This window comes from Aythya fuligula, chromosome 2 (genome assembly GCF_009819795.1).
Source record: "Aythya fuligula isolate bAytFul2 chromosome 2, bAytFul2.pri, whole genome shotgun sequence".
In the NCBI taxonomy this organism is placed as follows: Eukaryota; Metazoa; Chordata; class Aves; order Anseriformes; family Anatidae; genus Aythya; species Aythya fuligula.
Window position 1 is genome coordinate 42,448,913 of NC_045560.1, and position 14,223 is coordinate 42,463,135.

A 14,223-nucleotide genomic window follows, 5' to 3' on the forward strand; every position below is an offset into this window, starting at 1 on the left:
CAGTCAGCTCAGTAAATTTTCCCATGCAGATGAGGCGCTGCTCCTGGGCTCCAAGAGCACCAGCCCGCTGCAAGAAGCCATTCTCCCAAGGAGTGCTGCTGGAAGTTTAGCGAGAGGAAGGAAAGAAAAACCAAAACAAAACAGCCCTCGCTTCAATTAGAGGAAAAGATAATTCCTTTCAAGTCGAGAGGCTCGACTCCTGCTGGCCTTTGTTCTTCAGCTTACCCTCGCTGTAATTTCAGAGAGCAATGTGAATAATGCTGGTTTGTTCTGTGATTACCCTCAGTTGGAGCACAAAATTAATATCTCACTAAGTAATTCAGTACATGATGGGTGAACATTTACTTAAATGTGCCCTAAAAAGCTAGGATTTTCCATGTTCAGTGGAACTCTCTCAGTGACAATTAATTGCCTGTGTTCTTATGTGTTTATGAGCCTCAGTAAACAGGCGGCATATTTACGTCTCCCCATTACCTTCAGAAATAAACTTCCTCAAGAAAAAAAGCTCACGTTTCCTGATTACAGTCTGATTTTAAGTAAACAGAGGGGTGGGGAAGGTGACTAGTAAGCAGGACTTTGGAGGGAGGAAGGTGGGAAGTGGAGAATTTTTCTCCCTGACATTGTGCCACTTGTAATGCTGGTAGCATTAAGTTAATGTGCTGGACTAGCAAAATGACCTTGGTTAGTCCTGCTGCTGTCTGGGGGCATAAAAAGCTTGCCCTTTTTATCCTAACTGTATAGACTCAAGAACAGGCACAATATTTACTACCTCGTGATGTGGAGTTGCTATAGAAAATGCAACCTTTGAAAGGCCTAACCTCTGCAAAATCCCGGTGTTTTCTGAAAGCCTTGAATTATTGATGTGAATCTTGTTTGAGGGTGCAGCAGCAAGTCATTGCATCCCATATTGCTCTCCCATGTCCCCACACTGCATTTCCCTGCCACTGAGCCGCCTTCTGCCCTTCAGGACAGATGAAAGCACCAGTCCTTACCTGCAGGTTGTGTTTTCTACTGCCATCACGGTGTGGTGATGGGTGATGAGGATGGGAATCCACCATTTGTTGTGACAACTCGGGCTTCGCCACTGGTTGGCTTTGTCACTTCATCCTCTTTCACATCACAGAATGAATCAATGCTTGCAAAGCTTCTCAGGTGCATAAGAAGTAGACCATAGATAAAAGATAAAGGCAACATTATTTACTGTGGTTGTGTCTGTTAACATCTGCAGAAAGAGGACTTTAGCACATAAATTTGGGTTGTCTGTACAACTGGCTGCTGGTTTCATTTGCTTGTGCAGGCAAGAGATTGTATCAGATGGAAAATACAATTTGCTATCAGTGAATGTTCACTGTTGTTCACCTTTTTTCTTGAAATTTTCCACTCTGCCACTGTCTGAAGATGTCCTTTAGGATTGGGCCTTTAGAAGTCAATCAGTGGAAATACTGAACTATAGCATTAAGCAGAAGATGATGGGGTGAAAAATAATGAAACCTAATGATAGCTAGATGGCAAGCCTTTGCTGTTGTCCAATATCTTACCTGCCTGCAGCTCTGCCTCACCCTAGACCTCACGGTGCTGCCATGGTTTGTGCCGAAGACTGGAGGACAAACCTGTGTGGCTTCACGGAGGTGGGAGATATGCATGTGTGGGCAAAGTGTTGTGTTGTTGGTCTCTCGTGGGTCTTCCCTTCTTCCTTTCCTCCCCCTTACTGAAAAAAAAGGCATGTAACATTCATGCCATACTACTGACAGAAGGCCTGGGTTGCTGAGGTAGGGAGGAGATGTGAACAGGGGGTCCTCCATCTGCACATTGAGGCAGGATGAGACCGGGACAGAGAATTGCTTCCACTACGTTAATCTTGGGGTCCTGCTTTCTGGAGCCACAGGTAGGGCTGAGGCATGGCACGTCAGAAAACGGTGGCATCCCCCACCTCAGAGAGAACTTGTCAATCCCATACACCTAATTCCCTAATTGTCTTGTTGCAATGCTAAGTCTTCTGTTTCTCGTTGTCTTTTTTCTGCCTTTTTTCTGTTGCATGCTTTAGTGATCCTGGTTGCACCAGAATATATTGCTTGATAGAAATTCACTTAGCTATCCTTAGGCAAATCAGCCCGATAAACTAACTAATAAATAGCAAGATCCTGTGTTCATCAATGTAGTTTTAAAGTATCTGGACTGAAGGAGCTGACAGATCTAGAAATAAAATCAGTATTCTTCTTGTAACCCATTGTAAACAAGCTGTCAGACATCACTATGGTCTCCTTTGAAACCAGCTTTAATGAGTAAATAGAGAGAATAAAAGCTGAGAGACAGTGTCAAAAATGTAAGCCTGAGATAATCATTGTTGGTATTTTTCCTTAACCTATTATATTGCTTTAGATGATGGCTGCTGCATTTCTGCTGCTGAATGAGAGACTTTTCCCTAGTCCTGATTTAGATGATTTTGCCTTAATTTGTCAAAGGTTAATTCTTCTAGAGTACACATTGCTGCTTTTCAAGAGCAAGGAGCTAGAAAATGCTTGAATTGCTTCATGAGTCAGCTCAATGTGAATTAAGAAGGTTTTCATAGAAAGCTAAAAAAAATTATTAAAAAAGGGAAAAAGAGCACATGTAGAGATGTATTTAGCAAATAAGAGCCCCTGAATTACATTCTTCTAGTAGGTGCCTGTGATTTTATTCTGAATCTCTTTTTGTGAATGAAGAAATCTGTGTTTTATGAAATGTAAAAATACATCCAAACATACATAATTTCTTTACCTCAGTTTATTCTCTCTCTCTCTTTTTTTTTTTTTTTTTTTTTCCCCCTGTCAGTTAACTCCACGTTGCTTATCCACAGCACTGGTTGTTTCTGAGTTAATATCCTTTGGCATCTGCTTTTGAATAAATTTGGCTGTCTGGTTTCCAGCTGATTGGTTCCCATTTATTTCATTTGATTTCTAAATTTCCTGTCCAAGAGATTCCTGTTGCTCGCCTGTCTTGCAAAACTCCCTGCACGTCGGGTGACACCAACGCAGCAACTCCTTTTCAGGTGCACTGGGTCCTGGCTTGCTCACTGAATTCCCACGAGTGCTCCAGGGTTGGGGTTGACAACGAGCATCCAATAGCAGGAAGGAAAGTTGTGAAGTTTGCTCGCTGGGACTGAACAGCTTGTCTTTTCTTTTGAGGAACATTTATACTTAACACTCAGTAGGCAAACTGGTATTTCAGTTTGCAAGTGGATTCGGTTATTCAAATGCACAGGCCAGAAAATGAAGGGGATTCTATTTAAACAGTGTGCTCCCAAGTCACAGATGATCTTTTTGATGTCTGTATTTTGCAAATGGAAATTTTCCATTTTCCAGCGCTAGCATTTGTTCAGAGGCTGTGTGCTATCTAAATCTGCTTTTGTGGCTGTTCATTTGCATTTCTGCTCTGCTATATTGCCTCCTGCCTTCTCCCCTTGGCCCCCTACTCTTTTATATTGGATTCCTATTTTTGCTGCCTCCACTCTATCTTGCATCTCTGAAGGCTAAAGCATGCCAAATGCTGAGCGGTCTCTGCTCTTGCTCAGCACCTTGGCAGGATTACAGGTGAAAAGGGAAACTCAAGCCATCAGCAAGCTGGGTGAGAGCTGGTGAATGGCAGATCTGAAGCTAGCCCTACCTGCCCAGGGAACAGCCCGGCTTCTCCCGCGCCTCCCGACATTTTCCTGGTAGGGAAAGCCGTTGGTGGTATCAGTCAGTGCACGCGATGGGGCACGTGTGGAAATCTCATATTTAAATTTTATGTCATGAGGTGAAATACTCAGAGCAGTCAGGTGAAACAGACAGAATGGCCCTTCCTGGTTGCAAAATACTGGCCACAGCAAACTGTGCACGTTCAAGGAGAGTTCTTGGTCAGAGTGCAAGTTTTTCTACTTCCTCAGTATCCTTTTTTATTTTACTCTGTACACATAGGTTCTTTCTTCCCCCAAATCTGGTTACATCTCCTTCTACAAACAAACCGCTTAGGAAGAAAAACCACGCTAATATCCTGAGGGAGAAGTGCGAAGGTGGGGGGAGAAGCACAGCAACTTAATTCTGGCAGCTGGAAGAACAACCTGAACGCTGTCAGGCTGAAAGCACAGCACACAGCCAAGCAGTCACTATTTGCTCCTGCAGATACAAACCTTCCAACAGCCTATTTCACCTTCGGAGAGGTGTGGGAAGAAAAAAGGGTGTAAGCAAGAGCATCACTCAAGTATCATGTAGTACGAGGCAAGGCGATGTATTTAAAGCTGCGTAGCAATAGAACCAGCTTAGGGCTGGGAGTGGGAAATGTCAGGCTGCTCCTCCAGTTTCTGTCTTTCTTCACCTCTGCTCCAAGCTTACATGGGACCCAGCACTCCTGAGCAGCCCAGGCTGTAGAACAGATAGAAAGTACTCAGTGTTTTGTCCAGTTGGGCCTTTTTGCTGAATCTCTATCTGTGAATTTGGAAGCTGAGGCAACAGTTGTATTTCAAGGTGCTCCGAGTTGAGCAAGGTCAACCATTAATGCTGGTGCAGTGGCTTGGGAACAGAGAATAGGTTCCCCAAAAGTTTCTCTCCCGAAACAGGTGCCACACACTTGTGTACATGTGGCACCTCATTGTTCCTACCATGTGGGCAGGTACCCAAGTGTCAATAATTAATGCTGCCTGGTCGTGAAACGCCAGAATGCATGCAGGCAGTATTTTGTATGTGTGTATTGCGTCCTGTGCTGCCTGTTTCCTTCAGCTGCTTTCCTCTGCTCTCCAGCTAGCTGGTGATGGGGCAGTTAGAGGAACCTAGAACAAATATCCCTGCTTACACGAACAGCAAACTGCCAGCGTAAAGCGTGATATTCCCATGTTCCTGTCATGTTCAAGCACGTGCCCACAAACCAAAACACAGCTGGCAAGTTTAATTTTAGCTCTACCAGCCTTGAGAAGTGTCCCTTTAAAGAAATTCTTTTTATAATTCTTTTTTTTTTTTTTTTTTTGAAGTAATTTGGTTGATAATACAGCAGCTGACAATCCTACTGCAATACTATTGATGATTTAAATAAAAACAAAAAGAAGCTGCCACCCCATATTCCCCACCGTGAATTTAGAAATAGGCAAAGCCACTGTAGAAAGGCCCAGGAATCTGATGACGTGTTAAAGGATTTTTTTTTTTTCATAAAAGAAGGAGAAATGCTGAGACTTGTGTACAAGAGGAAACATTTTGTTATTCACACACTTTCTTCTGGTGATTTAGTCATGTTGCACGATGTGTTCTCCCTTTGAGTCCTTCAGGGGGTGGATGTTGGGAGGCCCTGTGCAGACACCGATCCATGCCATGGGGACGCGTGCAGGTGTGAGGTCCCGCAGGTGGGCAAGGTGCGGGTACGATGCCTGGCCCCTCACCTGGCTGAGGTGGGGTGTGTTGGAGTGGGATTTGCTGCTATGGCCTTGGGAGCTGAGCCTTGATCGCTTGGTTTTGGGGGCATTGGGACCAGTGTGTAACTTTTGTGGCAACTGTGTAACTGGTGTGGTGGTGTCTGGCCGAAAGCACCCTAAGTCACGCCGGGCGAGTTTCCTCTTTACCCTCTTCCTCCATTTTGTTCCAACTTTAAATAAACCCAGCCTTATATAAGCGCTCGAACAAAGTATGTATTTAATATGTCTGGCCCCGGGTCGTCCCCCAGCCGCTCGGGGAAGCGCTGCACGGAGGAGTTGAGGCGGGCTAGGAGGGGGTCACCCCGCCTTGCCCTGCTCAGCCTCACACCCCCCGCCGCCTCAATACATCCAAAAATCGCCGTCGGAGCATTTTGCACCCGCACCGCTCGGGCTCCCCCCAACTCCCAGCGCAGCCTCTGGGCGCTCCCAGCCCCGCGGGGTACGAGGGGGGGAAAGGGGGCGGTGGGGCTCGGCCGGGCCGGGCCGGGGGCGGCGGCGGCGGCAGCGGGCGGGGGCGCGGGGGCGGCCGCGGGGCCTGCGCCGGCCTCCCGGGGGAGCGGCGCGCCGAGGTCCCTCCCACCGGCGGCGCGGCGCGGAGGGGGTTTGAATGAAAGACAGGACGAGCCCCGAGCACCATGTCACTCCGTGAGGGAGGCAGCGGCAACTAGGCTGGGGAAGGCTCTTCCCTCCCTCCCTTCCCCCCCCCGTTTTTTTTTCTTTTTTTTTTTTTCCTATTTTTTTTTCAATTTTTAATTTTTTTTTCCTCTTTATTTTTTTTTCCCTTTTTTTTTTTTTTTTTTTTTTTTTGAAGGGGGGTGGGTGGGGAGCGAGAGGGGAGGGCTCGAGAGCGGGGCGAGGACGAGGTAGAGCGAGCGAGGAGGAGGAGGAGGAGGAGGAGAAGAAGAAGAGGAGCAAGGAAGGAAGCAAGCAAGCAAGCAGCGGGCTGGAGTTGCGCTGCCTCCCCGGCTCCGCTCGCAGGACGCTCCCCGGCCGGGCAGCGGGCACCGCCGGAGGCACGCTGCTGCCGCTGCCAGCGGGGGGGCAGCCGGGCAGGGGGCTGCCACCCACCTCCTCCCACCCTCGCAGCCAGCCACCCAGCCCTCGATGTGCGCGCCTGTGCGTTTTTGGCTGCGCTGGAAGTAGCGCGCGGTAGACGGCGAGGAAGTCTCGGCAGCCTCCTCCTCCGTCGCCCGCGCTGTCAGGAATAGCGGCGTGAGAGGGAAGAAAAAGGCCCTGGGGCACTACACCCTGCCAACGAGTTCCCTGCACCAGCCAGAAGGACTCCAGCTACATGGGCAAACGCCTGGACCAGCAGCCAATGTACCCCCAGTACACCTACTACTACCCCCACTATCTCCAAACCAAGGTAGGGCGCGGGTCCCGCCGGGCACTCGGCGGGCGATGGGGAGCGAGCGGTGCAAATGGCAGGGGCTGCTGGCTGGGCTTGCTGCCTTTCCCTCGTTTCTTGGGCTTGGGTGTCACGCAGAGCCGAGCTGGTAGGCAGAGAGCAGGCGGGAGAGAGGCAGGAAGGTTAGTGTCCGTGCTTTAATTTTATTTATTCGACCGGATTTGTTTCGAGGGCCGCTGGCGTCGGCCAATTCCTTTTATTGTTCTGGGAGAGCGCTCTGGTGAGCGCTATCGTAACGCCGGGCAGGTAGCGTGATTATTATGGCACAGGGTGAGGATTGCTCTGGACAGCATCAGGCAAGAAACGCTGCTTCGATGGCTCTTGCAACGATCCCTCCAGTTCACCCGGGGCTTGAAAGCGTTTTACCCTTAGAAAAGGCGTCTGTGGAAACTCAAACTTTTAATCAGCTGAGCGGGAGATGCTGTGAAGGGCTGGGGAGGATGAGGAGCGAACGGGCTGTAAATCTGGCGGAGTTTCTGTCAGTGGGTTGCACTGCTTTTAATATTTCATTACACATTGAGGATGATACGGCTCTACTCTGTTGCATTTCAAAGGTCTAGAAATAGAGGGTAGCTACTTTTGGAGAGTGTACCCAAGCATGGGCTCTTCCTTTTCCTTCTTTCTTTTCTCCATAATTTTTAAAATGCTGGGAGACTGGAAAGCAGGCCTGCATCTTCGTCTTCCTCAGGGGCTGAGCAAAGTCGATGCTACCTGGCCATGAGTTGGTTAATTAAAGCTTTATTTTTCTCGTGCCGTTGTATAATAGTCTGCTCTCTGAAAAGATTTCCTTTGTAACTAAGGGACAGTAACAAAAGAAAACCCTAAAACGAAAGTTTGCAAACCCTGTTAGGACACGGTATAGAAAAAAATAATAAAAAAAAAAATCCTGCTCTGGAGTGTAACCTCACAGCCATGGATTAACAGTTTCAGTCAATAAAGTAGCATCTTTCTGAGGAAAAAAAATATAGCCAGGGTGCACACGCATGCATGTACCCCTGCGTACACGGACACACGTTGTGCTTCTGTGGCGAATTTAACACATGGGACGTTTGACGTGTGTGTCTGCGCGTGTGGGGTGCCCTGGGGAGGCTGGCTCGTGCAGACTTTTGGTTTGAAACACGTTGGTCTGGTCGCGGCTCTGAAAGGCTAAGTTATATTTCCCCGTTAATAAAATTACTTTCCCGTTAACGTTTATAGCCAGACTGCTGCATGATATAAATTAACTAATTGTCAAAACTGAGAATCAGGCTGGGGTGAGTTGCGACGACACCAGAACCACTCAATGTGATTATAGCCTTGTAATTCCTAACAGGGTTACCTCTCATTTGTTCGCTGGGCTCTTTCTTTCAGCCTATTGTGCAGGCTTTTTGTATAAAATTTAAGATTTTTTAAATTTTATATTTTGTAGGGATTTGTATTGCTTTTTTTCCTCTTCCTTTCAAGGTCGATCCAAATTGCGTTTTACCTTTGTGACCATTTAGTGTGTATTGTTGCTGTTGCAGCAGCAGCCGGTCACTAGCCCTGACTGCAATATTGCCTATAGCTTTAACTGTTTGGGGGATTGGGGGACGCAGACTGATGCTATTCCTCAAAACCTGGCAAGCCAAGGACATGAAACAATTGATGGTGTTTTTTTGAAAGAACAATAGCCTCGAGTATTGGAGGAGAAATATTGGACATTCCATGCCTTTTACTCACGTAGCTTACATTTTGCCAGTCTCTCTTTCTTCTACTTTTTCCTTTTTTTTTTTTTTTTTTTTTTTTTTAAACTTTATAAATAAGCTTTTTAAGGAAATTAACCTTGCATTTGAGCTTAAAATAGTAACGATATTTTTTTAAAGCATTAGGTTAAAAAAAAAAGCCACGGTAAGGAAAAGCTAAATTAAATGCCCTTTTATAGCTGGTATATAAAATTATCAACCTGGTGAAAAGTCATGTGCGCCTGTCTGCGCACACATGCGCTATTGCTGCAAGGACAGGTAACATTGCAAATCAGTGGTACAGTTTATATGACGTTAATTTTTCTTTTCTCCCTCGCTCCACAGTTAAGTGCATGGATAAAACCTAAATAATAAACACATACACGCATGCATACAGAGACATGCATATGAGTTTTTTCACTTCTATAGACTTTAAGAGTTTAGAGTAGTGCAGACAGGCAGCATCTGGATTTTGTTACCTTAAAGCTAGCCATCAGCTTCTGGGACATTTTAAAGCAGTTAGATCCATTGTGTGTCTAAAGCTAATATTCTGGTAATCAAATAACATTGTGGTGGAGAGCTGTATCTTTTATCATGCCTGTTGGAGCAACTCATGTTAATCAACCCCTGCATGACTCTGACTGTACTGTGAACTTCATCGTTTTTTTTCTAATTTCTCAAAACTGTCCTTTGTACAGAACATTGTAGGATTCAGCTCTTAGGAAAGAATGTGTTTTTATGTTCATAGACATGCATGCTGAGGGTGGTGGTGGGGGGGGGGTTGCATTCATTTGTAATGAAGAAAGAAATTGTAGGCTTTCTTATGGCATTTGTCTACAGCTTGTGAAACGCCGAGTGGCTGCATGTTAAATGGGTGAAGTTTTGAAATGGGTGTACCCCACCGCGTCTGGGTGAAGTGCTGCTTTTTGCTTTGCGTGTTTCATGAAGTTGTCTCGGTTGTTCTCAGGGAAGCACTGCCTCACTCTGCATCACGTCCTTCTCTTGGGGGAGCACGAAGCTGCGTAAGAGCTAAGTCTCCAATCTGCGTTCGTATCTTCTAACTTAGCTGGCACGTAGTTAGGCAGAAGTGGTGTAAACGAATAGCTATATGGGTAATAGGATTATAAATAGGAAAAAATGGATTCCATATGTTTGGCTGATTGATTTAAGTTTTCAAAGTGTTTTGTGGCCTTTTGTGCAACGTGAAGCACGCACTCCTATTATTCAATTTACTTGTGCTCCTTAATTATCAGATGCCACCACTGAAGCTAGAACTTTAATTGCAGGTTTAGATAAACCCAATGTCATCCAAAACTGAGAATAATCAGGGGGGAAGGTCAGTCAGTTTTTAAGAGACAATTGCAAGGAATTCAATATGTCTCTTAAGGACAAGCATTGAGTTTGAGGAAAGACGCGACCTTATTTTTCTTGTTTTGGCATGACACTGTCTGACAACTGCAATTTGGAAGTGAAGTGTGTGAGCTTCTCTGCTCCCAGGATCTGCCTAGAGTCTCATTCTTAGAGTGCTAGGAGTTTACTTCAAAACAAACATTTTTTTGTTACTCTTGTGAATCAAGGGTAGTCTTGTGCTCTTGAACCTATCTGAACCTATCTGATGAGAAGTTACAGCAGTTTTTTATTTTGCGCTGTTAAATAAATTTCCCTGTCTCCTTGCTGATGGCGTAACTACTCAAGCAACTGGTTTACAGCAGTATATTGTAAATTGTCATGTATAAAATGATAATGAGACGAAATTTCACATTGAGGTCTGCATTTATTTCTTTAGTTTCTTGCTTGCCAAAGCAAATTCTTGTCTCGTTCCCCTTTTGCACAATGGAAAAACAAAACCAAGCACCATTAAATTCCGTTTAATGATTTGAAAAGAAAAAAGATTTAACCTAAACTATCTGAGTATATTTGAAAGAGTCGCTTTAATTTAGTAGATGTTCTGCTTTATCTCTGTTCCCTGCAACTTACGATCAGACCTAGAGATGGGGTAAGTTTGCTCAGTAGCTGTATGCAGAAAAAACCTGAATCGTTCCGGTGGGAAGGAGAAGGTATCACAGTTACCTGCAGACAGGAATTTTGTTTTGTGATCTCTGTACCTGCATTTGGGGTAAAAATAAGCCAGTTTAGCAGCTGTTTCCGTGCAGTTTGCTTTCATGCATTCTCTGGATGTTTCTTATTTGTTAGTCACGGTTTGGGTTTGGTGGTTTGACTCTCAGGGTTTTGACCCTGCTCCCCAGCGAGGAGGCCGAAATACCCCAAGCAGGGAGGCAGCGCTGGCTGTACCTGCAGTGCGCCTTAATCCCTCTGTGCCCGATGCACACATGAATGCATGCAAAAGCCAGAAGTGCAATTTCCCAATGCTTATGTGAGTAAAATCCTGTCTCTCTGGATGTGAGAAACATGTGGACCAGCCCCCAGGCAAGAGGAGCTTAATGAACGTGGCTGTGAAGCGACAGATACTTGCCCCACCTGAGGAGACAACAACGGGGAAACTCAAACAGGTGTACCCAGAAGTGTTTAAACTGCAAAAAGTCTCTCTACGGGTGCGTGTTTGGGTGTGTGCATTTGGATGAAGCCCTTTGTTTTGTTTCGCTTCCTCTTTTCCTTTTTTAGGGCATTCTCTGGCAGGAAGGAATCAGGGACCTCTTTCAGCTGCACGCCACCAGCACGCCTCCCTTCTCGTGCCACCAGCCGCTTTTAGAAAGCGTATTTTTGGAATCGGCGCAGAGCTCTCGCCTCTCTTCACCTTGTACCTACCCACCCCGCGCTCTCTTGTCACTCACGTTTCTGTTTAGCGAGTTTACCGCATTCCCTGCTTTTGGCCATCTGGCCCTGCAGAAGGCCTCGAAGGAAGCGTTCCAGCTACGGAGATGCCTGACAGGGCTTCTCTGGCTGGTGGTGCTCAGACTGTGCCTGGTGCCTGGTGTGAAGCCGGGGTCAGGTGTAAGGAGTAATTCATCAACCACACACTGATTTCAGGCTGCATTTCCAACCATCTGCAGCTTGGACTGCCGCCAGAGCTCAAAAGTCTAGCTGGAGCCCATGTGATAGTGCCAAAAGTGAAGGCAAACACTTGCAAATAGAGAAGTGCATTTCGAGGAATGAAGTTTGTTCTCACTGAGCCCTCGTTTGATTCAGTATGTGGCGGCGTGTTTTAAATGCCTCAGAGAGCTGCCTTAAAGTTGCAAGAAATTTGTTTAAATGGCATTTAAAAACATGTGAGCCCGGTTGTAATTTTGGCAGTAACATTAACATCTACCTCTAGTATTTTTGCCGCTTGCTTTAAACAGTAAGAAAGGTAAAAGCAATGGTCCTCTGAAAAACTCAAAAATATATGAACTCGGTCATTTTCCATTACTGCTTGCTGTCTATCCTTATGTGCCTGAATAAATACACGCTTGTTGCTGTAAGGGACACCATGATACATATTGAAACAACATTGAATTGCTTAGTTGATGTCCCTTTCAAGTGCTGTCTCAATGTAAGTTTGCTAAATTCAAAAAAAAAAAAAAAAAAAGATAAAAGTGGGAAAGGAAAGGTCAAATTTTTAGTCTTTTAAACATTCATATTTCACTGTATGCTGTGGGGAATTATTTTGGAAGCATATCTATTAATTCCTTAAGGAAAGATGGAAGTTGCAAGCATTTGGCAGATTAGGCTACCGAGGTGTTACTGTGGCAAATGCTGTGTGTTAATAGTTATAAATTGTAATCGCTGATACAAGGCAACCTTCTGAATTACTGATTTGGTTTTTAACGTATTGTGGGCTTTCAAAGTTATCACGATGGTATGTTTGTACTTTAATGCAAGTATCTTTGTAAAAAATGATCAGAGTGTTAGTTCGTATATTTCCATGAATTAAAAAGTAGATAAGGAAAGACTTGTTCCAAGCAGGATGTCTGAGTTCATTTCAGGTCTTGCTGTAAGTAGCCTGGATAGCGTTCTCTCTGCGTATAATTTCAAGCAGGGTTTTTTAATTATTATTTTTTCTGGTGTGGGGGAAGTGGGTTTGTCACTATCTATACTCTGGGCAGGGACTTTGAGCTCACTTGCAAACAAGCCCGTTCCGGAGTGTCCAGGAAGAGAAGCAGATTTTTTTTTTTTTTTTTTTTTTTAAAAAAAAGAAGAGTGGGCTGTTTTTATTATTTTGTTTCTTTTTTTTTTTTCTTGAAGAAAAGTCTTTTAATGTTAGAATTTTATGTAGAGAAAAATGGTTGATGTGTCTCCAGAACTTGCTTCCAGTGCTGCATTAAAATTGTGTTTTGTAACAGTCTCATCAGCTACAGCTGTATGTGATTAAATAGTGTAATATCAAAAGCATGTGTGAATAAGAGCTTTTATGATATAGTTGTTCCATACCAAAGACTGCAGATGGGCAGAGAAGGGAGACCGAGAACAGTGATTTACTCAAATATTGTCACAGTGTATGTTGTGAGTGTTTGCATAGTGGTGTTTCGCAATTTCTTTCCCACTCCTGTGGGCAATGCTGAGTGTTGGAAGGAAGTTTAGAAGTAAACATTTTTACATGGAGAGCTACTCTCACTGTGCTGAGTTCAGCCTGAGAGTTGCATGTACTCATGCGGAATGACATACCAATATTTTATATAGCTGATTAACAATAATATTATTGAATAGAAATTATAGCAACAGGGATCTGTTCTGCTTCCCTTGAAAAATCAATGAAAGAGCTTCAGTTGTCTTCAGTAACACAGAATCAGGCCCACAAAGCACATACTGTTCTCCAGGGCAAAACGAGGACAGATGAACAACATACATTATTATTTTAATTTTTTTTTTAAATAAATGAGAATTGTCAAAAACATTCTAAATTGTACAAATGGGTGAGGACATACCTCATCTGATGTTTTAACAGCATTTTGGGCTTTCGGAGGCTACATCTCTTATTTAATGCCTTTTATTCTGATTTATACTTTTACAGCATCTTTTTTTTTTTTTTGTCCTGCTTATTCTCCGTCTTTCTGTCTGTGTCTCTCTCTGCCACAGTTGAGATATGATTTATATGTAGTGGAAGTCTAATTGAGTCATATGAGATGTCTTGCATAGAGCCTGGTGCCTGTAATGAAGATTAGCAATTTCTGTGAGAGAGTAAGCATGGTTAATCCTCAAGAAGTAAAGGACAGAGCAGGGATTTTGCTTTTATTTGTGTAGTTATTAAGATAAAAATACTGTGTAGCTTCCTTGAAACTTGAAACAGTTTTCTCTGTAGGTATTTCCTGACAACACAGGGTTTCTAAATGGAGAAGTGAAGCAAAGGTTACTTGCCATATCTCTAGTCCTAAATTGAAGGCTCCTGTTGGATTCCTTAGCCACACTGTCTTTTTGATTATGTTGGTTTACAGCAAACGCTAATCTCTTCTCCTAGAAGTTTTTATTAGCTGAGAGTATTTTTTTTTTTTTTTTTAGGCCTGACACTGTCAAGTGAGAAAGAGAGATTTTTTTCATACTTTTGGATGGAAGGACCTTTTTTTCCATTTTTTCTTGTCTTGCTTGTTTGTATCTCATTTTCTTGTAACAGTGATGGGAATGAAGTCCCTGCCAATGTATTCTCTGTCAAATCAATTTCAGTATTACACATAACAATTTATCTTTTTTATTTTTTTTTTTATTTTTTTTTTTAAAAAAAAAAAAAAAAAGTTTAATTTCTGGTAAATTTATGCAGATTAAATTGT

General features: G+C 44.1%; 1 protein-coding gene across 9 annotated transcripts in view; it reads left to right on the forward strand.

Annotated features, from left to right (window-relative positions):
• Nucleotides 1-14,223, forward strand: part of RBMS3 (RNA binding motif single stranded interacting protein 3) — a 694,738-nt gene that overhangs the window by 252,413 nt on the left and 428,102 nt on the right. For 2 of the 9 annotated variants that reach the window (XM_032183108.1, XM_032183110.1), the window contains exon 1: nt 6,311-6,782. The exons of the other annotated variants lie outside the window; for them this stretch is intronic. In XM_032183108.1, the coding sequence (XP_032038999.1) occupies nt 6,708-6,782 (75 nt within the window). In that variant the 5' untranslated portion in view covers nt 6,311-6,707. Of the gene's footprint in view, nt 1-6,310; nt 6,783-14,223 lie in introns of those variants that run through there. 9 annotated transcript variants of the gene reach the window in all.